The sequence below is a fragment of the Rutilus rutilus genome (assembly GCF_951802725.1).
Source record: "Rutilus rutilus genome assembly, chromosome: 24".
NCBI classification, from domain to species: Eukaryota; Metazoa; Chordata; class Actinopteri; order Cypriniformes; family Leuciscidae; genus Rutilus; species Rutilus rutilus.
The window spans coordinates 24,583,917-24,609,370 of NC_140228.1; the positions used below are offsets into that span (position 1 = coordinate 24,583,917).

Below are 25,454 nucleotides of genomic sequence, written 5' to 3' on the forward strand. Positions count from 1 at the left end.
TCAAGCATTAATTGACGGCCCCCTGCAGTACGGCTGCGGACCCTTGTGTTACACTGATCTGATCTGAACTGAGAGAGTGAAGAGTGTGTCATTGTTCTCTACAGGTTGAGGGATTGTGGAGTCACAGATGAAGGTTGTTCTGCTCTGGCTTCAGCTCTGAGATCAAACCCCTCACACCTGAGAGAACTGTATCTGACTGGGAATAAACTAGGAGATTCAGTTCATCTGCTCTCTGCTGTACTGGAGGATCCTCACTGTAAACTGGAGACACTGTGGTAAGATCATATATGACTCACACATGAAACACAATGTAAAGTCTATATTTGAAATGTTCAGCCTTTTTCTGCTGCTGTTATTGCGCTTATTGAACTGTAAGTGATTGAACACATGAGCTGCTCTTCAGGAACATGATTCTGCAGGACTGAGTCACTGAAATACACACTCACATCACAATCAACACTTCAGTCTCTTGATTTTAAACCGACTCGATCTCAACACATTCAGAACTGAGAAATGAAGAACATGCTGGATTTATTCTTGCAGTTCATCACGGTCATCTTTCTGCAGGGACTGTTTTTAAAATATTCTTTACACAATTAAAACAAATCATTACTCCATACATACTGTATTAGTACAGATCTAAAGACTAGATGTTTAATAATCATGTTTTGAGCTCTTTGACATTTTAGATCTCAGTCCAATGATCCATCAAAACATTTTATTTATGCTTTAAGTTTGTATTTTCTCTTTAATAATGGATTCACTGCTAAACTGATCTGAACTGAGAGAGTGAAGAGTGTGTCATTGTTCTCTACAGGTTGAGGGATTGTGGAGTCACAGATGAAGGTTGTTCTGCTCTGGCTTCAGCTCTGAGATCAAACTCCTCACACCTGAGAGAACTGGATCTGTCTGAGAATAAACTAAGAAAATCAGACGTGAAGCTTCTCTCTGATCTGAAGAATGATCCACATTATAAACTGGAGACACTATCTTGTAAGTAGATTATTTACTACAGATTACAAAATACAGTAATTTGTAACATATTTCATTAGATTACACAAGCTTTGTAACCTAATCTAAATCATTTAGAATACTTTGGAATACTAATAAGGTTTGTAACACAAAGGGTCCACCAAACACAGGACTTGGTTTTCCCTGCATATTATTTTAATAACATCAGTTTTACACAGTTTTATTTCTTGAAGAACTTTTTTTTTTTTTTTTTTGATTTAGTTTAATAATTTTTGTTAAATATTTTAAAAAAAAACTTTTTTTTTTTTACTGATGCAACACAATGCATTAAAAGCTGGGGTGTGTAAACTTTTTAAATTGCATGAACAGGATAAATTGTAATTATTTTGTCTTCTGTGAAACAGGGAAGTATTCGCTTCTGAAGGGCAGTACTAAATGAAAACAAAGATGATCTTTAAACAAAATTTACACATCATCATAATCCTGTTTAAAGTTTACACCCCCTGCTCTTAATGCATGAGTCACTCAATTGTCCTTAGTGTGAAAATATGGATCTCAAAATCATACAGTCATTGTTGGAAAGGTGTCAAATATGCAGAAGATTCTGGAAAACCTAAAAATGTGCAAAACCTGGAGGATCTTTCTGGAGAACAGCGGGCAGTTTAACTGCTCAGTTATTTAGATCCTGTAATAAACATTATTAGTTCTCATTATTCTGAGAACACACACAGTCTCTATGGAATGGACTACATATGCCGTATTATCATTTAATCAGTTAGTACACAGATGTTGTCCGACAGGAGGTCCGCTCTGACTCTCGGCTGCAGGACATTGTCACAGAAGAATCTAGATCACTCCCAGAAAAGATTACAATTAATTGAGAGAATCATTCATATAATGCGAATAATCTACTGAACCTTTCGTCTCCACGACGGTAAGTGGGAAGTGGTTCTGACACGATGATCTGTTCACAATGGTCTTGATCAGGATCTTCTTCATCTTGTCGTTCACCCGCGTGCAGAACAACAGCTCTGATGTTCTCCTCACCTTTATATCTCTGGCTGTAATATTAATGTACTCTGTATGTATCTCTGCCTGTGTTTGTTCTGAAATGAATCTACTGATGTGATGTGAGCGCAGTAATGTCTCATACTCCATATGTGACTCTGTGTGTTTAATTGTAGTTTAAGGATCAGCTGATGGTGAATAAGGAGCCGCTAGAGAGACGTCACAGTCAACAGAGACCGAAGACACAGAGACCGAAGACGTCACAGCGATCTCACTCTCGTGTATGTGTGTGTGTGGGTGTGTGTGTGTGTGTGTGGGTGTGTGTGTGTCAGATTTCCACAATGATCTAATAGAGGACTTGAACTTGAAGATTCTATTTTGTGATGACCCATGAAAACTGCTGAAGACGCATCTTTTTGTAGACTAAACTGGGAATGGTCACATAACTTGCATATTGTTGCCATATTGTTGGTTTTATTGCTTCTATTGCTCTCCTCATTTGTATGTTGCTTTGGATAAAAGTGTCTGCTAAATGATCATGTCAATGTAAAACGTGCTGAAAATGACTTTATTGATTAGATATTGCACTGCTTGATTACAATGTTGATGGTGTAACTTCCAATATTCAATGACAATTAGATTATTTTAATCAACAAGATATAGACAGTGTATATTAATAATTTATTATTTAGGAAAAGGTGACAGAGTTTAGAGAGTTTATAGATTTACAAGAATGTGATTATAGAAGAGTAATAGAAGTATTTTAAATGAATATGTTACCGGCAAATAGTGACGAAGATGATTTCATCAAACATTAATTTCTGTTTTTTTTTTTCTTTTGTTTTTTAAATATCATGACCTATTAAATTTTATCCTTAAATCTCAGTTTTCCCTCATGTCTCAGTTTATCAGTAATTGCTACCAAGGCTATTCGAAATGTGACTTGTAATTCATTTAATCTGTTATTTTTAAAGGGATACTTCACTGATTAGCATTAAGCTTTGTATAAGTAGAAACCCGGTAGTAATGACCGTGCTTCCCTCCCTCATGTCCCCCTGAGACGAGAGATTTCTGTTTTGTGTGTCTGGAAAAAACCCTCAGACGATGCAAAAATCGTCATTTTGTCATCGGAGGCTTTTTTGGCAGAAGGCGAGAGACTACAGCCAGTAGGAGGAGCTCGTTTCGCATGTTTTCAACCCGCCCATAGGGGGATCTCACCATAAAACGGCGTCTTTTCAGTTTCGAGTCAACTAGTAGCCTAGTTGTATCATTTCTTCCGATACTGCCCTCTGTAACCGGTAGGCGTGGCTTGGGAGTGGCCTCTAGGGCAGCGAAGCAAGTGCATTCTGGGAGTTGTCTTTCATCTATGAGCCAAAATACATTTTCTGGCTTTTCTCAGTCTAGAAGGCACCAACTTCTAAAATAATTTCACATTTCTACTACATAAATGACCCAAATTAAATACACATTCATCTTTCCAGCGGTGAAATATCCCTTTAAGATTATATCTTAATGAGCAAAATGGTCTAGTCTGCTCAGAGGGAGTCGAGGGAGTATCTCAGGACTTTTGACCCTCATAGGAAAAGGAAAACTGAAAAGGTTTGGGTCACAGGTTTGATTTACAGGTCATTCAAAGTCTGATATCATTTAGATGTTATATGTGGAAACCTTCAATGCAGTCAATCATGTCATACAACAAGGTTGTCATTTTTAGCACAGACCTATAAGAAGTGTTAATGTTCAGACTCAACATATAATTTTTAAATGATTAAACAATATCGATCTTAGGCTATAGATGCCATATTTCTATGATTGAAAATATGGCTGAGAGACAGACATACAGTCCATTCTATGGGATTTAGAAACTATCCAAAGTCCAACAACAAATTATCACAACACGCTTTTTTTTTTTTCATGAATGTATTTACACTGAAATTACAACTGCAAATATAATGTTATGAAATTAATGTTTTAAATATAACATTTTGAATATAGAAATATGAAATTATACTTTTAAATGGCAGGTTACGGTTACAGCAAGTCTTAAAGGGGACCTATTTTGCCCATTTAATTGGCAAATCATTTTTTTTATTTTTTTTTTATAGTGACTTTAATTCATATTTTGTTGCGCCTCCTTGTGAATAGCTAGATCTTCGGTGGCCTCCTGTGTATTCTATAATGAGTCTTTTTTTGGCCTATATATTGCTAAATGTATTTAGTTGAATAAAAAAGAACGACTGTGTACCTCATAATGTCCTGTAGCTTTCACCTGGACTGCTGTTCGATGAACAGATAATGGACCTTGGAGGTGGTTTCTGTTTTTAGCTGTGAGAGATGTCTGCTGGTTCAGAAAGAAGACACAATCCAGTAGTTTTCTCCAGTAAAAGTATAAGTAGGCCTACTACTTTTTATTGATGTGTATATCTAATGAGTGTAATAATTTGTATACTATATAACGTTTTTATTGTTATTGTTTACAATTAGATCATTATTATTTCGAACTATCGCACCTAACCAATTAGCGAGAAGTTATGGGCCACCATGCACGCCCATTTTAGTTTTACGCCGATTCTTCCCGTTTATTCTATTTCTAAAACGATCCTCCTCGTCTGCATCACATCACGTGACATTATTATCTTCCGGTTCATGCTGCGGTTCCGTAACGTGTCGTCACTGGGCATGTGCCGCTGTCGGTCGGGGCATCATGGCGCTGCCGTGGAGCCTGTGCTGGAGGAGCAGTGCTGGAGCTGCTGTAGTTCTGGACTGGTGTTGTGGGATCAGCAGAAGAGCTTTCACACACACGGCTTCAGCTAGCAGAAGAACCGCGTCTTCCTCCGCTGTGACACAGGTAACGCGATCACGCTGATGATGATGATGAAGGTCACCGGTGAGAGCCGATGGATGACAGATCACTGCCTTACATGATTGATCACATTAGGTTTGATATGAGGATGAGTGCGAATGTCTGGCGCTGTAATAGTGTAAGAGGTCTTCGATCAGATGATTGCAGTAATGTTTGTACAGAACTGCCTGAACTCTGTGTTAAAGGTCATGAACTCATGCATTAGAGACTCACTGCTCAGTGTTGCATGCCATTCAATGTCACTGGTACACAAGATTGTTGCACAGGAAGTTTTGTGTTGTGCTTGTGTAAGCTGTGTTGGCAAATGTTAAGACACACTATATCCTGAGCACAGTTTGTACTATTGTTTTGATGGTTGTTGCACAACTTTCAGCTTTATTATGATATGGTATTTATGTTTTTCAGGTTTTATTCCGGCAGGGCCCTGTACATAATTCTGTACATAATTTTAACAAACCAATGATCCTTGCAAGGTATGTCAATGTCATGGATAATAAATGTGCACTAGTTAGTACAAATGTGTATAGGTACACTGGGGCTAGTTGTCACACAGGGAAGGTGTAACATGGACTATATATATATATAAAAAAAAAAACTATTAGGGTCAAAGTCTAGTTGCATAATGTTATGAGTATTACCGTATTACTTATGACAGTTTCAGTTAGCCAAAACAGTTGTGTGTGTGTGTGTGGTGTTTTATTTTTTTTTATGAAATTATTGAAACAAAACTATTTAGTTGCTGTTCAGAAGTTTGAGGTTAGCAGGATATATATTTTTCTCTTTAAAGACATAACTAGTTTTAGTTACAGTAAAGACATTTAAAACGTTACAAAAGATTTGTTTCATAATCATCTTTCAAAATAATAATAATAATAATTAAGCAGCACAACATTTCAATATTGATAGTAATTCAAAATGTATTTATTAATTTATTATAAATATATTTACATTTAAAATATATTCAAGTAGAAAAAGGTTATTGTTATATATACATAAAATAACTTAATATTATTATATAAATTCTCTCCATATAAATATATATATATATATATATATATTTCTTAAAAATATACATGCATGTGTGTGTGTGTGTGTGTATATATATATATATATATATATATATATATATATATATATATATATATATAATAATAATTACACACAGTACACACACATATATTATGTAAACACAAACTATTTTGGATGTGATTATTCGCGATTAATCGTTGCCCAGCACTGCTAAAAATATATTTAAATGGGTGATTTGGTCAAATGTATTTATACTACCCCTTTCAAAGTTGCAAAGACGTTTAACAGACTACATTTTAAGTACATACATAATTTAAATACATTACATATGTATAATATGTAATTTCAAGTACATTACATCATTTTACTTGTACATTTTAAATACATTAAATATATTGACTTGAAAAATAAACCAAACCTAATTGACCCTTCGCTAAGCCCCGCCCTCCTTAGTTACTGTTGCTACGCCTGTCAAGCTTTTGCGCCTGGCACGTCTATTACAGTATAGTATGTATGCACCGGTTTCAGACATTCCTAAGGAGATAATTAGTCATTTTTGGCGAACAGGTGAAAATATGAGAAAGCAAGACTGCAGTATGCATTCGAGGGCTATATCCACGACATAATATGCAAACGATTAGAGAATAATTTCATCAAAATTTAAGCTAAAGCCTATAACGTTAGGTCCCAGCGCAAGCAGTAGCCGCCTCGTACGCTGATCATTCAAATGGGAAACACACAAATTGAGGAACAGCTGTGTTCATGCACAGCAGCATAAGTGAAATTTGAAAATATTCTAATATTTATAAATCAAACAGCTTATCCATAAGTATTGTGAAATAAACACAAGACATTAGCCTGACCACTTTGCAATGATAACATTCTCCCGCTTATATTTTTAGTGCGCCAGGCTAACGTTACTGCTCACACCTCGTGGGTCACATAAGTGACTAACTTACTGTTATGAACTGATTAAGTTTGCATACCAACCTTTTCCTTGGAGATCTCCGGCAAAGCCCCCTGATGTTCCCTCCTTTTACTACCTTTTACTTTTACTAGACAACGGGAGAGTCGCGATCGGATTGGGGTACTAGTTTGGCCGTCGATTAACAAAATGCTGAAATATAATTTGAAGTAACGTTAAGTTATGTCAGTGAGCCTCCGTCTTGCCTTTAATCACACTGCTTGATCCACGAGCTGGACAATAACTTTATTCTAGAGCTGCTATAAAGCCAAAACACTTTACTTTAATTTCCTATTATCAATGTAAAGCTGCTTTGTGAACAATCTACATTGTTAGAAATGTACAAGCGCTATATTTATAATGAAGATGACGCCTGGCATTTCTCCCCTTGGGTTTTAGGTTTCGGGAAGGGAACAAAATCCACCACCCCGTCCAAACTTTTAGGATACCGGGTATCAGATTTGCACAATCCATACGCAGAACGCTTCGGCATGTTTCCCTCGCTCGAAAGCTTGCCAGACCTCCCGCGCCTAGTTACGGTTGCTAAGCCACGATTGGCCTGTGGCGGTTTTCGGGCGTGGCTTAGTGAAGGGTCAATTGTCAGTTTGTCAACTAGCCCTGCTCTCCCTTATTTATAGATTCATTCATACGTGCACATTTCAACTAGAAACATATGTTTTTTATTATTGTGTTTTATTGAATCTTTTTTCCATGTTTGTGTCTCAGGCACAGGTATAGATGTCTGTTCTCAACACCACGGGTCTGTTGCAGTATACACAGTGATGCAAAGTTAAAAGATCCTTTCTCACTCGCACAAAAGGACTTGCAAGATTTATATGAAGACATAAAAAAGGTACAGCAAGAAAACTGCACAGTACTACATAGCTTTACCACTAAACATTGTTGTTCTTGTCCACTGTTGTTTTATGAAGTATTATATTTAGTAATTAGTAATGCCCAAACACTTTCCACCACTTCTCTGGGATGTACTCAAACTGACCTTCTTTAATATCTGTTCAGCAGCTGCTGGTGTCTAAAGCCGAGCTCAAAGCACTCTGTGATTATTACTTTGATGGGAAGGGAAAAGCCTTTCGACCAATGATTGTGATCTTGATGGCTCGAGCTTGTAACGTCCACAGCAATAAAGAGGGGTGAGAATGCACTTCAGTGCTGTGTGTGTGTGTGTGTGTGATGCATCAGTCAGTGTTAATAAGGCACATCTGATGTCCTCAGGGTCTTGCTGCCGGCGCAGCGCTCTATCGCTATGATCTCTGAGATGATCCACACTGCCAGCCTGGTGCACGATGACGTCATCGATGACTCGGACACAAGGCGTGGGAAAAACACCATTAATAAATTGTGGGGAGAGAAAAAAGTGAGTAACTCGTCTGATTATACAACAGATCGGTGGTTTTCTGCTGTTGGTCACACATTTTGGTACTTTGTTGATGTCTAATTTGAAATCTGAAGGAAAATCAGTTGGGAACGATGGATGCTTGTTTCTGCCAGGCAATAATAATAAAAAAAAATATATATAAAAAAAATATTTTCTTCAAAATTGAAAGTTTAACCCCTGTTTTCACAAACACGGTTTAAGCCTATAGTCCCAGACTAAAATGCTTGTTTGAGCTGTTTTAACCCTCTGAGGTCGGCAAACGCACCCCCGCGTTTTGCTGGATTTTTTTCACATAGCAGCAACATAAACTTAAAAAAGTCCGTCATTTACGGTCATATTAATAAAATAAATACATGATTATAAACTATAGAGGGTCTTCTTTTTTTTGTGTACACTCACATTAACATCAAAACCTTGTTTTTATTTTTAAATAAATAAAATAAACAGGGTGCGCTTTCAGCTCACTCTGTCTCCGCAAAAATCTTTTTGAAACAAGTCTGGAAAATGAACTGAAACTCAGCTAATACTTATCACACAACCATGAAACATGCGTCTAAAGAAAGCTTTAAATTTCTACTTTTAAATAAAACAATTCACATTCAAAACAAATATTCTCCTGCAATGTAATCTGTAAGAAACTAAAGAGAAGTACAGTTTCTCCCGTCTCACCTAATTATCGGTAATGAGTTCACACCCACTCGCAGAGCGCGCTATTCATAAGATAATGAGCTGAGGTGATCTATGCAAAATAAGGTAAACGCCCCCTGAAATGCCTTAAAACCAGCAAGTTTCATTTATTCACTTTCCTGTGCTGTTGGAAGATGACACGAGTTCAAATTTTGCTCAGAAGAAGAGCAGGACTCTGACGACGAACGTTTGTATTTTGAGCGACGAACGTTGAGCGACTTGATCCAGCCGTGGATAATATTTCGGGTAAGTCTTTTTAAATTTACTTGCATTAGTTGACACATGTTCGCATTTATGAGGAAAAAACAATATTACGTGACAGTTCTCCATTATGGACGCGAGCGCTCTGAAGCAGCACTAAAAGACTTTCAAACTTTCACAGAGACTTCAAAACAGAAAGCACAAATCCATTCTTTAAAACGAATTTCGTTTTGTTTTAATTGTATCTTAATTTTAATATTATTTTCATTAACAAATTTCCTGGATTTAATACATAAAAAGTAAATAGGCTAGCAATCACAACATAAGGTGCTTGAACTGGAGATCATCAAGTGGTCTAGTGGTAGAACATTTGCCTAGCGTGTCAAAGGTTCTGAGTTCAAATCTGCACTCATAGTTTTTTTTTTTTTTTTGTCAAATCAGATTATGTTTATCAGTGGTTGTATATCAGGCAGAGACATGTGTGTGTGTGTATTTTGTTTTGTAATTTCACTGGAACGAAAAGAGAGTCTCCACAACGGATTGAAGCGCGCGTCCGAGTGAAGACTGCGCGAGCCTAAAACAAACACAGTATCCGCGTCTGACTCGCGGGAATCCACGGCGCAAACCTGTGAGGGGCTGTGTTTTCTCGAGCCCCATATCAGCTCAAGAAAACACAAGTTTATTCAGATCATTACTTGTTTACACCGTCTCGCAGCGCTGTGAGGAATAATAATAATAAGGGAAAATGTCCCTCAAAAGGTAGATGTAAACAAACTATTAAAAGGTAAATATAATTTTTTTTTCTTTAAATAATTTTTATTGTGTTTTATTAGTAACAAATTTGGGGAGAGGATAAATATTCCAAAACTGAAAATACAGTATGAGAATTTACTGCACAATTACTAGACATGTTTACCTTGGATATTATACAATTTACAAGCACAATTTGTGGAAAAAAAAATGTATATAAAAAATATAAATAAAATTTATTTTTGTGTATAAATATATACACATGTATATGTGTGTGTGTGTGTGTATGCACATATATATATTTGTATAAGCAACGTATTAAACTGCAAATTAGCATTTATATTCCTTATAATAAAAATGAAAGACCTATGTTACAGACATATGAAAGACAACATTTCGTTGATTAGTTTTGTATAGATTATACATTTTTACTGTAAAATATCTGCCACCTCAAATAAGCTTTTATTTGCCAATTTTTTTGTCAAAAATAATCAAATAATCAATCAAATCCTTAACTTTGAAATATGTATGATAAAATGTATACTTTAGTTTGTACAAAGAAAGATTACACTTGAATTGTTGTTTATTTAAATATTTACAAGGTAGATGTAAACAAACTATTAAAAGGTAAATATAAGCCTTTTCTTTAAATAATTTTTATTGTGTTTTATTAGTGACAAATTTGGGGAGAGGATAAATATTCCAAAACTGAAAATACAGTATGAGAATTAACTGCACAATTACATGTTTTCCTTGGCTATTATAGGCCAAATTGCAAGCACAATATGTGGAAAAATAAAAAAGAATTGAGATGCTTCCAACTGTTGCTCTTGCATTCTTGTGGCTCAGTGACTCACCTGAATGAATGGCTCATTAAGTATGCGGTCCTCAGGTGTGAACCACTACATATGCATGATCTGTGACGCCCACTCCGCATATGGCCTTTCCAAACAGAAAGTGCTTTGCAAAATTCAAATCAATGTATTGTGTTATGTGAAGGATTAGGCAGGGTGATTTTCACATAATTTTGAAGAAAAAACACTAGGCGATGACATCCATTAGACAAAAGTCTTATTGGCACATATTTAGTGTGTGTTTTGTGGTCTTATTTCAGAAACTTTAGTTTTTAGTTTTTTCAATAACCACGCATAAACATTATTCTCTCAAAAATGCAGACATGTACATTCTTGTTGCTCACATATTATGGTAGCCCTGTTTGTGCTAAATAGTGTGTAATTTTTTTTTGCCATTACTATGTTTATAAGCAACTGAAAAAAGCACAAATGTCAGGGCATGTCAGAACATCTCAAGGACCCCAAAAACACCTCAGACCCCAGAGGGTTAACTGAAAGCAACTTGCACTGACATATCTTATAAAATTTCAGTTCCATTATTTTGTCTCGAGATGCACACCAGTAATGTTTTTTTTTCTCAGGCACGTTTATAAAAGCTACTTAAATGTCTTAATTGAACTACGGTCTTATCCTGGTTTAATCTAAGCCCTGTCTGTGAAACCGGGCCTATATCTTGCTATTCAACTTTATATAACTCGCAATTGCAAGTTAAAGCTGCATTCAGTAGCTTCGGGATTTCTTCGCTGTATTCTCGCTTTTTGCTCGCAGCTTTCTCTCTAGAGCTCCCCCCACAGCTTCGGAATAGATATTTGACAACACTGTTGTAAAAACTCGTTGGCTATTCTCAGACACCAGAGGCTAGTAGATCAACGACATCAAAGCAGATAGGACATTCTTTAAAACGTCTTCTTCATTCGGGTTCGAACAGCGTGAGGGAGCGCAATAATGACGGCATTTTAGCAGATTTCTTTTGGCCGTAAAGCAATTGTTTACATCGCGAGACCTGATATCACGCGAGACTTCCAAAGTTGCAAGTGCGAATTTTCCGCTCACGGGCACCAGGGGGGTGCGAAACGACCACCATTCAACCCGAAATAAGTAATATAACCATTCCAATGACTCCGAAGCTGTTCAGTTAAGGTAAAAAAGTTACTTAGTTCACCTTTAATCTTACATTTCTGAGAAACACAGTCGCAATTCTGTGATAGGCAGATCGGTGACTTTCCTTCTTGCAGTTGTGAGTTTATATCTCACAATTCTGACTTTTTTCCTCAAAATTGCAAGTTTATATCTCGCAATTCAGACTTAATAACTCGCAATTGCGAGTTTCTCACAATTCTTAGAAATGTAGTCGCAATTCTGAGAGGCATTCTGACTTTATTTTTTGCAATTGCAAGTTTAAATCTCTACATTTCTAGAAAAGCCAGCGCTGCGAGGTATGAAAACACAAATCTGATATCTCACAGTTGGCTTTTTTTTGTGAAATATAAACTCGCTGTTGAGAGAGAAAAAGTTCAGAATTGTCAAAAAAGTTGCACTTACCTTTATTTTTTACATTTCTTGGCAGAAACAAGCTTCTATAGAGAATTGAATAATGTTGTTATTAAATATAAAAATATTTGTATCTGTAATTGTTAGGCTATCCTGGCTGGAGATTTCATTCTGTCTGCAGCCTCCATGGCATTAGCGCGTATTGGGAACAATACAGTAGTTTCTGTGCTGTCACAAGTTATAGAAGACCTTGTACGAGGTGAGTCTCCACAGATTTATGCACGAGGCTTGTTTTATACAGTGGACGTGTTATTAATGTTTTTCATTGATGAATTCCAGGTGAATTCATGCAGCTAGGGTCTAAAGAGAATGAAAACGAGAGATTCAAGCACTACCTCGAGAAAACCTTCAAGAAGACTGCAAGTCTCATTGCAAACAGTTGTAAGGCAGTATGTACGTTCCGTTTTAACAATAATAAGATGAAGTTCAGAGCTGAACGAGAAGTTGAACACCAGCATTATTTCTTTTGAATTTTAGGTGTCAATTTTGGTGAATTCTGATCCCGAGGTGCATGAGATAGCCTATCAGTATGGACGAAACGTTGGCATTGCATTCCAGGTAATTTGTTCATTTACATGTGAAATGCTATTTTCACTTGGCTTAAATAGCATCTAGTCTATCACTATTCACACTTAATTTTATAAAGCATTTAATCTACACAGTGTAAATAGAATCTGTCGTTGTTTGCATGTTAGTTGTAATGCAGTGGTCTGTGATCTCCAAGTTGACAATGGTTCTTTTGTTGCAGTTACAAATGCTGGAAGTAATTGTAGTTAATTATGAATTATAACAGAAACTTCAGCAGTAGAAGTTTCTTCTGGTTAGTGATGCACCAGAGTGAAAATTCTGGGCTGAAACTGAAAATTCTCGATGCACTTGGCAAAATTGAAATTGTCATTTAGCTGAAAACCGGAGATTTTATTTAATTTAGAATGAATCATATTTGTTTAATAATAAACGCTCAAATAAAACTGAGTTGTACAAACATTTAAATTGTACATAAGGTGGTTTTTATATAAATTTTTTAATAAAATTAATTGTTTCTCCTAGGGCTGGGATGATACACCTATCTCCCGATTCGATACTATCACGATACTTGGGTGCCGATACGAAATGTATTGCATTTTTTTTTTTCTTTTTAAGAATTGCGATTCTACAAGTATTGCGATTCGATACTGCAAATTATTTTTTCTTTTTTTCTTTTTTTAACACTAGACCATGGGGAAAAGTTAAATCATTCACTTATACAGACTGTACATGATGTATATCATATTCAAAAACAATTCATCACATTTTTCTCAACTTTGTTTCTCACAACTGTCTGACTTGTTTCAGAATCATCATACCCTCCTGAGACCCAGAAAAAAAAAGTTTTGTGAATTTAGTTTTTTTCCATGTCATCACACTGTTTAGAGCACAATAAACAAATGGTAAAAAAACATTTTGGAAAAATAATATTTTATTCATACGTTATGTTATGTCCTCTGTAGTGGACGCCAGGACTAAGTTGTTTAAAAAATAAAATGACATGAAATTATATGTATAGGCAAAACCAATGGGATTTTTTTTTCAATCACCAATAAATTTTGGGGTTTCAGGATTTTTTCAACCAAAATTTGTATAAAGATTATTTTCAACTATGTTATGAAAGAAATAACGGAATGAATTGATACACCATTTTACTTTATGCAATATGTGGGTAAAATGGCAATAAATTAATATTCCCATTCAATGCAATGTATCTATACACTGTATCTAATTTGCACATTAATGTGTTCTTGGAGCAACATTTAATGAAAAAAGAAGTGTAATAATTGGAGTAATAATTGGCATTAATTGGAGTAATAATATCTAATATTTCATAGGAATATTGATGTATAATTTATTTCCATATTCACTTGCTGTGTCTCACAAAATGCCTGATAAACATGATTTAAGTCCTGGTGTCCTCTACAGTGGACACGTATGAAATCAACGCCCTGTTCTGTAACAGAAAGTAATTTTTTTATTTGAAACCCCTTAACATTTTCCTGAGATGTTGTTTTATGAAATACAATTTGAAAAGTAGTCCAATTTAAATTATAATTACAATATATTATCATATTTCCATAAGAATGCTACATTTGATCACTAAATTAATGTCAGACATTTTTAAAGACCAAGGAGTAGTTGTTTTCATGGTGAAACCTCCAAACATTTGGTATCTCTGAAAAGTCCTGAATGTGCTCTTTACAGGACACCCAGGTTGTGTCATGTGACATGTATGATGTCAGAGAAATTCACTAAAATATAATGTCCACTACAGTGGACAAAAGTCTATTCTTGGGTCCCAGGAGGATACGGTACTACATTCTCTTTAATAAATGATTCAATAAATACATTTGTAAACAGTCACTTGTGAAACAATGTAATCGATAAACGCGTTATTTTAATGCTATCATAGACATCAGTGTTTATATTTGAACCTTAAACTTTTCTCCCAGTACTTCTATGACTATTGTATCACATAAATAATGATACTATGAGGTTGAAAAGACTGCTCTTTCATGACAGCTCTCTCTGGGTCAGCGGCAGCGCCAACACAGATTTGAATGTTGCGATATGAGTTTAATAGACAGACGAATTGAAAGATCGTGTGGGTGTTTGAATCGAGATCACAGTCTTTTAAAGATGAATCGTGCAGCTCTACTGTCTTATCTCTCTCTCAGCATATGAGCAGCGCGAGGGCTTTCAGTCTCACGTCCACTTGAAAGGGATGTTACGTCCCTTAACACTCTGTTGGAATGAAAGTGGCTAACTTCGGTCAACCTCGTCTATAAGCAAGGACAAAAATAAAGCAATTTAATTTGAATTAATATCGATTCTGTAATAAAAACAAAATCGATTTTAAAATTGTTAAAAAAACAATCGTGATACCTAGGTGAATCTATTTTTTTTCTCCCAGCCCTATTTTCTACTCAAATTTTCTGGTGAAATATAAACATTTAAATTATTGTATTTTTTTCATGACAGATTTATTTAAACATATATTAAAAGAATGAAGACAACAGGTTAAGTAAAAATATATTTAATATGTAATTTAGAAAAATGCTGCTCTCTAGAGTTCTTTTTATAGCTAACTCTTGAGCTATTGCCGAAATGACATTTATTGTTTGAATTTCGTGATAAAATTGACAGAATTTGAAAATCGAGAAACTGAAAATTGCTGTTTCGGCTAAAAACCGTCTGGTTCTTCCAGTTAAAGCTGCAGTGTGTCATTTCTGTCACTAGCAACACTAGAAGTAAAGGTGAATAAGTCTCAAACACGTCACCAGATAGATTTCAGTTCTGTTAATAGTACAAAAATTTTACTCTGCAACTTTAAAGGGATAGTTCGGCCAAAAATGATATTTAACCCATGATTTACTCACCCTCAAGCCGTTCGAGATGCATATGTCAATCTTTTTTCAGACGAACACATTTTCAGTTATTTTAGAAAATGTCTTAGATCTTTCAGTGGTTATAATGTGAAGCAATGGGGTCCACCTCCTTCAAGTCCCAAAATGTGCATGCATCCTTCACAAAAGTAATCCATCCGGCTCCAGGGGGATAAACGAAGGCGGTCGACGCGCGTTCACGGAGATGGATGCTGGCGTATGACGTAGGACGTAGCGTAGGAAGCGTCGTGACGTAGAACGAACGTGACAGCGCAGCCAGAGAGCAGAACAAAACTCTACGTTCATTCTACGTCACGACGCTTCCTACGCTACGTCCTACGTCATACGCCAGCATCCATCTCCATGAACGCGCGTCGACCGCTACCGGAAGCCAGTTATTTTCGTTTATAAAGTTTTAAATATGTATATTTTTACGATAAAACCGCACGGATTACCCTCAGAAGGCCTTCGTTTATCCCCCTGGAGCCGGATGGATTACTTTTGTGAAGGATGCATGCACATTTTGGGACTTGAAGGAGGTGGACCCCATAGCTTCACATTATAACCACTGAAAGATATAAGACATTTTCTAAAATAACTGAAAATGTGTTCGTCTGAAAAAAGATTGACATATGCATCTCGAACGGCTTGAGGGTGAGTAAATCATGGGTTAAATATCATTTTTGGCCGAACTATCCCTTTAAGCAGTAAAAATATGGGCCAAAAATTTAGGTTGTGGCTGCATATTTTAATAAATCTGTGCTGGTATAGCTGAATTCTTTCATTACCAATGATTCATTACAGGTCACATTGGTTTTATCTTGAATTATGTTTAAAGTAAAATACAACTTAATTGTCTTTTTCAGCTTGTGGATGACATTCTGGACTTCACCTCCTGTGCAAACCGCCTGGGGAAGCCGTCAGCCGCCGATCTCAAACTGGGTCTGGCCACCGGGCCCGTTCTGTTTGCTTGCCAACAGGTACGACAGCTGAACGCATCTGTGCTCTCACAATATGACGTCACGTCCCTGAAGGACAGAAAGGGGAATCAGGTCTAATGGTTGACTTGGTTTATTTGTAAAACAGTTTGGATTTTCTAAAGACCTTTCACTCTTCTTTCTCTGTTTAGTTTCCTGAGCTGCATGCAATGATAATGAGGCGCTTCAGCTCTGATGGAGATGTGGATCGAGCCTGGCAATATGTCCTGAAGGTGAGGAGGATTTGTGTTGTACACATGTGAATCTCATGAAAACATGTCTGGTTTCATAAAACACTAAGACTAGTCTTACAAGTGAGTCATCCAATTCTTTCTCTTAGAGTGTTCATACAAGTCTGTTACATAAAACGTAGATTTGTCTAATTTGATACCAAAAAGTAAGACTCGATTACCCCTAACTAACTGCTAGTTGGTCATACTAGTTCTTAAGACACAGTCTTAACTTAATGGCTATGTTTATGCAACTGACCCCAGGTCACATTTCTATGGAAGCTTGTTTCCGCCACGGAATAACATTTTTGAGAAGATAATTGCTCACAATTCTGACTTTTGTTCTTACAATTGTGAGTTGACATCTCGTAACTTTGACTTTAAAGTCGCAATTGCGAGTTATAAAGTCAGAATCGTGAGATATAAACTCACAATTCTGAGAGATAAAGACTTTATATCATGCAATTCTGACTTCATAACTCACAATTGCAACTTTATATTGCACAATTTTAAGAAAAAAAGTCAGAATTGTGAGATAAAAAGTCGCAATTACATTTACATTTTTTATTCCAAGGCGGAAACAAGCTTCCATACATTTCACCCCAATATTACAAGGAAAGAAAGTCAGTAAATCAAACCTGTAAGAATTGTATGATATTTTTATAATGTGACATTTTGTATGACAGTTTCCCCCCAAAAGTCTCATTAACGCTAACAGATGTTTTACTTTAGCGTTTTTTGTTATTCTTCTTGAGCTCATTACTGTAATACTGTCATTTTTACCATAGTCAGAATCAGGGATGCAAACTTGTCACCAAATAGGTCATTTGTGTAGATCCGATGGGTTTTTAAAATTGTAAAATTTGTGAGCTCTGGTTTCTAATTGCAAAGGTTTCTATACAACGTGTTTTTGCAGCGTTGAATATTGTAGCCAATCACAGGCATGTCTGTTGAAAGCAATGGCCAATAAGAGGTGTTTACTGTATGTTAGTCAGAATCTGCTCAGTATCCCTCAAAACACTGTTTAACTAAGTTCTTCACTCTTGCAAATCATCTCATTATAACAAAGCGTAGACATTATGTAAATAAGAGATTTAAATATAATGTTTTACAAAATAATTTTGAGACTGCAGAAGTCATTAAAAGTTGAATTTGGGGAAACCACTTGAAACGTTTGTTGTGTTGAGCTGTTTCTATAACTTTTGTTTGATTTGTTCATTGCAAAGTCTGTACATTTTGCAAATAAACCTGATTTGCAATGGGGGTTGGATAATTTTGATTACAAAACCTCACTGTATTATACAGTGTGTGTTTAGATTCATTGATAATGACAGGAGTTTTTGCGTGAGCTCAGTCAGCCGCGCTATAAAGGGAGCGCGGGTGGGCTTGGTTTAATATTTAAAAACATAATTTAATGATTTCAATATTTAAAATGTTATGCAATCAAGGGGAACCACCTATAAGTGCTTAGACACAAATTGAACACTGCTTGATATATATCATAGTAATATGCAGTTTGCATTTAGCATGGCTCCGCCCTCCTACGTACTTCTGCTCAATTTTCATTTTCCTTCAGTACTCCGTCTGGGTTTGCGGTATATTCCGGGTTTTCTCCGGTCAAATTTTTACCGGTCCAATCAGCGAGCAGAGGGAGTGGCTGAGAACGATGACGTTGAGGTCGTGCGCTAGTTTGAGTTGTAGGGTTACGTCACGACCAAATGTTAGCGATTGGTTATGGCAGATCCAATAGTTTTAAACTTCAACAGAGTAGCCACGTTCAAGGAAGTTAACGCTTGTCAATGGACAGTGGCCAGACTCTCTGTACAAATGAAATGCACGAGAGTCTGGTAGGACTAGGCTAGCTTTTCATGCATTCTGATTCCTTCGTATATTGTCTTTTGCAAGACCATGCAAAATATTAATCAAAACATTCAGTAAATTACATATTTTATATTACACTATATCAGAAAGTTAGTTTATTATATGTAAATATATGGAATAATTTATAGAAATAAATATTTATGAATAGAGATTTAGAGATTCAGTTTTTCTGTATATTGTACTTCAAGTATACATAGCAAAAGCAAATCTAGTGAAACATGCACCAAAGAAGCTTCCTAATATATATATATATATTGTATAGAAAAGGTCCACTGATAAATGTAAAGGATAGTAAAAGTCTTTGGACTTAAATCTGTCATAACAATTAAAACAAACCTTTATCTGATGATGTTTGGGATGCAGGCTATTGTTGCAAGATAATGTATACTGAAATAGTGAATCAGTTTAATTACATAGCCATTGTCTTCAGCCATAAATTGTGGAAAATATGAAGTATATATGTTGTTACAATGCTATTCTTTGGCTTAGTGTGTGAATTTAATGAGCCCAGTGACAGCAGATGAAAATGATCTGTTTATATAACACCAGTGCTAATTAATGTGTGTGTCATTGACAAATAAATAAATACACAGTTTATATATTGTTGTTAGGTGCTTAAAGATGTTTAAAAGGGATGATAACACAACATTTATGTGAGATGTAATTTGTTGCTATATGAAGTGGCAGAAACAACCAAGAGCAACACAGAGGTAACAATTAAGTTATGTTTATTTGTGAGGACGGAAAAGGTTACAGCAAAGAAAAAAATATTAGATGATGACGAAGATCGCCATGCTTTCTTGCTGAAGACTTTTTTCAGCCTCTTCCTTCTCCGACAGACCCTTCTCTGAGGGTAAACAATCTTTATCACAATATACTTATCAGTTGATATTATAATCATTACAATATGATTCAACAGTGTGTCAACCCTATTAAAGCCACGAAAAAACGTTTTTTTGTTTTGTTTTTTTACCGCCCCCCAGTGTCCTCTGGCTAGTACTACACTTTTTTGAAAACAACCAACATCAACCGATTGGCCCCAACGCCGCAATACTTCTATGCTTACAAGCCATAAATAAATGACTAATGTGTGTGTCGCCAGTCATAACTGTTAGCTAACGTTACCATTAATCACACGTGTAAGCCAGTCGCTTTAGATGTAGCTCATTCACTTAAGTTAGTTGTTGATCAGGTTAACTTCTACGGTTTTAACGTTATTCTTATGACGCTGACTCGAGATACGTTCAGTGATTAAATGTTCACGTTAATTACCATTGAAAAATCAAAATAAGCCACGGGTAAACTTATGGTCCCAACGTCAACATATTAACGTTAACTTACCTAGTGTACACTAAGCGAGCTAACACCAAGTTAACATTTTCAAACGAATGTAGGCCTACATATACTTATCTACCAGAGAAAGTCAGCAGAGCAACATGTCTGGCATAAAATGTACAGGCTACTTAATACAGCAGCACATTTAAATGGTAGTTTGTTTCACTTACTTCAGTTTATCCGCGATGCAACCGATGATTCTCTCCGGTGCAGGAAAGTGATCCACGGAACGTAGACTTGAAGAGCGGTCTGGTGACTGGTCGAGATTTGTGTTTAATGCCCGTGCGCTGCCCTGTGTGTAACCTTGAAATTGTACATTCGTCGAAACAAATATTTCTTGGCTGAGCTCTTAATGAAAAATATTTATATTTAACAATGTTTTGAATGAAAAAAAATATTACCTGAAAAATAAAACAAATAATGGTCAAATGAATTGAAACTAAGACACATTTTTTATTGGATGAGGAACTCACCACTTGAAAACCTTTTATTCATGTGTACATGTACAATTACAATTAAATATTTGAAATGACACAACATTTAGCAAATATGCTACATAAATAGTCAATTTGGTCTGCTGCCTGGATCCGACCGGGTGACCCGTCCACTCCTGCACTGCTCCATAGACTCTTACTCCATCTGGACATGGGTGCTCCCTCGGGAGAACTGGGTGGTTGCTGTGGGGAACACGGTGGAGCAAGTGTTCTCTGTGGGGTCCTGGCAGGCACAGACACTCCCTTTTGGATATTCTTCTGCCTCAGCAGCTCAGGGTTTTTAGGATCTCTCCTCTCGCAGATCTTGTCTGGCATCGGTGCTCCATGTGAGGAGCATGTGAGCACCTTTGAGGAAGCCTCTGGTGGTGGTAGAGACTGGATGGGTATGGGTGTTTCTAACGCAGCCCTTTTCAGATGTTTAGTCAAATGTTCAGGGATCCTCAGTTTTCCTCTTGTTTGGGACCCTTTGGGCACAGGTGCTTCCTTTGGGGACACAGCAGGCACAGATGCTATCTGTGGCTTTCTCTGCCTCCAACTTCTCCTCTGGTCCATGGCCCTTGTTGTATCAGAGAAACTTGAGTTCTGAGCTGGGGACACAGCAGGCACAGATGCTATCTGTGGCTTTTTCTGCCTCCAACTTCTCCTCTGGTCCATGGCCCTTGTTGTATCAGAGAAACTTGAGCGCTGAGCTTTCTCCGATGCATCACTGAAGACCAGGGATGAGGTGAGGTCCTCTTTTTTTGCACTGGGAGATTTCTGCTGCCTCCACTGCCTCGTGGTCTTCAGATCTCCCTCCTCATATTTCCTATCTGAGACGCCGGAGTGCTGGGAACGAGCCTTCTCAGATACATCACTGAAGACCAGGGATGAGGTGAGGTCCTCTTTTTTAGCACTGGGAGATTTCTGCTGCCTCCACTGCCTCGTGGTCTTCAGATCTCCCTCCTCATATTTCCCATCTGAGAAGCCGGAGTGCTGGGAATGAGCCTTCTCAGCTGCATCACTGAAGACCAGGGATGTGGGGCATGATGTTTCTCCTTCCTCCACCGTTTCCCACCACTGGTCTGAGATGAGGTCCTCATACTCAGGATACTCAGATATGGGGTCTGAAACCTCCATTATCGCCCACCAGCGCCCCGCAGCAAGGGCCGTAGTGAGCTCATCTGACAATTCAGTAGATGAGGACTGCTCTACACTCTCAAAAATGGTGGGCATGGTTGACATACTCGAAAATGAAGTAGAAGTGAACAATACTTTCTGCAGTTTATATCTGTGAAACACTATGAAAGAAAGAGAAAGGGAAGAGATGATTGAGTAAACATACAGTACAAGAACCTGAAAGCTTGTTGTCTTAAACCCAATGTAAACTTATGTCGTTTTTGTTGTGCGGTGTCAAACTAGTCCACCAACTAATATATATAACTAATATATATATATATATATATATATAAAAAGTTATAATAAAAAGTATATAAATTTATCTAAATATAGCTACAGCAAATCTACACAATAACATTCCACAGTTTAAGCAGATTCTTCTCCAAATTATGAAAATATAAAAATTCAGATCCCCAAACCCTGTGTAATAAGCATACTTACACAATCGCCGACTCGTTACAAGAAGAATAAATTCGCTGCACTGTTTATACTCACGATCATTATGACGTAACAGTCGACAGTTGACGTAACAGTCGGCCACCCGAGTTGACGTCACAGTCGGCCACCCGAGTTGACGTCACAGTCGACCATACGAGTTGACGTCACAGTCGACCACACGAGTTTGTGGGGGATGGGATACCTAGGCTGTTTCGTTGTATTAAAAGTGAACATGCAATACAAACAAAGACTGACTTACATTTTTAAATTCATGATTGTTGATACAAAAACTAGCGCTGTTTAATATGTATTTTTAGCATTTGCAGCTGGTGCATAAACGGGAGCAAGTGAAGCTGGCATACATTTTATTATTTAAGCACAGACCACTCAACCAAACTTAATCAACAGATTTTTACAATAAAAGCTCATTTCTGAAACAGAATATAATTCACACAAAAGTTCCTGTTGGCTATCTTGTTTTTCTCTATTTGTAACAATAGCCTAGTTAAGCCAATATATCAGAAGAGGAAGAGCGCGGTCCCGAACATCAGCAGGACGTTGATTTTATACAATTCAAAAAACAAGTCGTTAATATTACGTTTATTTTGCTCTATATCGTCAACGAAAATAGTTCCAAATAAATCTATAAATCGTTGCACATATTTGATAATTTCCCTGACAACTTTCCATAAGTTTAGTCGCTTGAGATGCTCTCTGAAGCGCAGACAGAGGAGCGAAACATAACGATGTCTCAATTATAAAAATAAAAATAAACCCTGCTTTAAACTATTATTTCCGTTATAATGTATTGGTTGAAAAACGGATAATAATACAATTCGGATTTCAAACGCAACGCCGAGTTTATGAAACTCAACACTGATTAAGACATAAACCGATGGTGCAAATTAAGATGATATTTTAGAGAATCAGTATGGGCTGCTGGTGGTGCTTGAGACTGTCATTTTGTGTTTCTGTGAAAAACGAGGCTAAGAATACGCTAAAAGATACTAGGCTAAATGTAAAATGTTTTTATTTAAAGAAAGACGCGTTCCCTTGTCATCAGGTAGCCTAGATTGCATGTCTTTAGTGTGGCTGGATGTTAAACAATAGTAACGTTCATCCAATCTTGCTGAAATATAAACGCAATGAAAGGGATCAGCCGAGAAAGGATTCTGCTTAGTTAAGCCTTCCGCGAACAGAAGTATTGATATCACTTAATATGATCTCTCATATTTCAGTTGGCCATTCGCAAAATCTCTTTAAAGCTGTTAAAGAGCTGGCATTCCAGCTGAAAAATCACGAACCAAAGAAACTAACACTTTAAAGTTGAAAAATTATCTATAATACATATACACAAGTCTTTTTTGTGACATTGGGTTGCACAGTTTTCATTTAGGACACTTTTTTTTCATACACGCACAAACATAAATGCATACATACATAGGCACGCACACACACACACACACACACACACATGCTAAAAAGATATGTGAAAGAGTAAAGGCCAATCACCTCCCAAGTTTCATTAAAAAGCATCCCAATCCCCTCTTCTGCTGTCTACCACTTCTTTCGCCATGTATTTGTTCGTTTCTTTTATTATTGTATGCAGTCCAAAACTCTCCAACCTGCCGCGCTTCATATCTCTGATCAAATCCTTCCTTCCCGCTCTGCCAGAAAGCTGCTGTCATTCGCTGACGGAAAGCATGAACTTGCCGTAATAAGCCGTATATTGCCGAAAAGCGTATTTGTCTACTGTCAGGGCGATTTGAATGTTTTTGATAGCTAAGAGTTACAGTAAAATGAATACAGCTTGTTGGTATGTGTCAGCGACGACACAGCCGGTGTAATTAACTCTTATAACTAATAGCTCGTTTACACATGAAGATGGTGGAACAAATACTACACAAATACGCATAACTGTAAATATTTACATATCATTTTACTACAACATATACTATAGTACTATAATATTTTTGTAATATATATATATATATTTTTTTTTGCATTACATTAATGAGAATGGGATTATTTATTATTATTATTATGATATTGAGTTTAGAAAGTTTTGGTGTGGAAATGTTCTATGAGGAAAGTAATGTCATAATGACTTTTTTTATCTTCTAAAAAAAAGGCTTAATTTTCTTAAATCAAAATACAATATCAGTTTGATTTTTGTGGTGAAATATATGGAGAAAGTAAAACATTTTAAAATATGAATGAAACCTTTTTAAATGTCGATTTATTTTTCAATTTAGAAATACTTTTTGATTTATTTGTTTCTTACACTATTTTAAAACACAAATTAAAAACAAAACTTTTTAAGTATGTTCATTTAAAAAAAAAAGAGATTTCTTTTCCAGATTTGTTTGAATAAATAAATGTATATTTAAGTGTTACTCCTAGTTGAAGAAATCGGAACCAGTCCAGTTTCTTGGGATTCATCCAACCAGAAGAGTTCCAGAAGCACTGCAGAAGTTTCTATAGTTGATAAACCTCCTCACTCGCTCATCAGCTTGTGTTCTGTGTTCTGCTTCTCAGAGTGACGGTGTGGAACAGACCAACTACCTCGCTCAACACTACTGTCAAGAGGCCATCCGTCAGATCAGCCGTCTGAGGCCGTCGACCGAACGAGACGCTCTCATCCGACTGACCGAGCTGATGTTGCGCAGAGACAAGTGAAGCTGCACGCAGACTCACACTCCGGCAGCTACACCTCTGCAGGGTTTACCGTACTGTAATCGCAGAGCCCTGACCTCCGCTGACCTCTGTGAGAGGGGTCTCACTGGTACAGGAGGACTAACTCTGCGAGATCATTGTAATTCCAGGTGTAGCACAGATGTGCTACTGTCACGTGTGTGTGTGTGTGTGTCCATTACAGACGCTCTCTTAAACATCCGTCCACACTACGAAAGGCCAAACGTCTTTGATTCCACTGTAAGTGCTCAATAACAACCAAGGCCTTAAAGTTCACTGGCTATTTACTTAAATTAAAGAAGGTATTTTTTAAAGTAAACAGCCTGTTTGACTCTTTTTTTCTGATGAAAATAAACATTACATAATTTCTTATCCTCACCAATCAAGATTTTAAATAACTTCTATTTTAATCCTATTATATTCCTGTGATCAAAGCTTCATTACTTCAGTCTTCAGTGTCACATGATCCTTCAGAAATCATTCTAATATGATGATCAAGAAACATTTTTGAGTTATCAGTGTTGAAAACAGTATTTTATAACAGTCTCTTCTGCCACTT

At 36.6% G+C, this 25,454-nt stretch overlaps 2 protein-coding genes across 4 annotated transcripts in view; both read left to right on the plus strand.

Moving 5' to 3' along the window:
* LOC311283900 (NACHT, LRR and PYD domains-containing protein 12-like) overlaps positions 1-4,022 on the plus strand; it is a 43,919-nt gene extending 39,897 nt beyond the window's left edge. Inside the window, exons 11-13 of the mRNA XM_084398660.1 lie at positions 105-275; positions 818-993; positions 2,157-4,022. Of these exons, the coding sequence (XP_084254786.1) occupies positions 105-275; positions 818-993; positions 2,157-2,161 (352 nt within the window). The 3' untranslated portion in view covers positions 2,162-4,022. The remainder of the gene's footprint in view (positions 1-104; positions 276-817; positions 994-2,156) is intronic.
* A 579-nt stretch (positions 4,023-4,601) lies between these two features.
* Positions 4,602-25,214, plus strand: pdss1 (prenyl (decaprenyl) diphosphate synthase, subunit 1). 3 transcript variants are annotated; one of them, XM_084398747.1, is made up of 11 exons: positions 4,602-4,828; positions 5,249-5,316; positions 7,563-7,689; positions 7,860-7,987; positions 8,070-8,211; positions 12,363-12,474; positions 12,555-12,664; positions 12,753-12,833; positions 16,558-16,671; positions 16,821-16,901; positions 24,740-25,214. In XM_084398747.1, exons 1-11 carry the CDS (start codon positions 4,685-4,687, stop codon positions 24,878-24,880), a joined length of 1,248 nt encoding a protein of 415 aa, XP_084254873.1. In that variant the 5' UTR covers positions 4,602-4,684; the 3' UTR covers positions 24,881-25,214. The 3 variants fall into 3 exon arrangements, with proteins under 3 accessions (XP_084254873.1, XP_084254874.1, XP_084254872.1); XM_084398748.1 differs by having other exon boundaries at positions 4,614-4,828; positions 7,857-7,987; positions 12,555-12,661; XM_084398746.1 differs by having other exon boundaries at positions 4,615-4,828; positions 7,857-7,987.
* Positions 25,215-25,454: the final 240 nt, after the last annotated feature.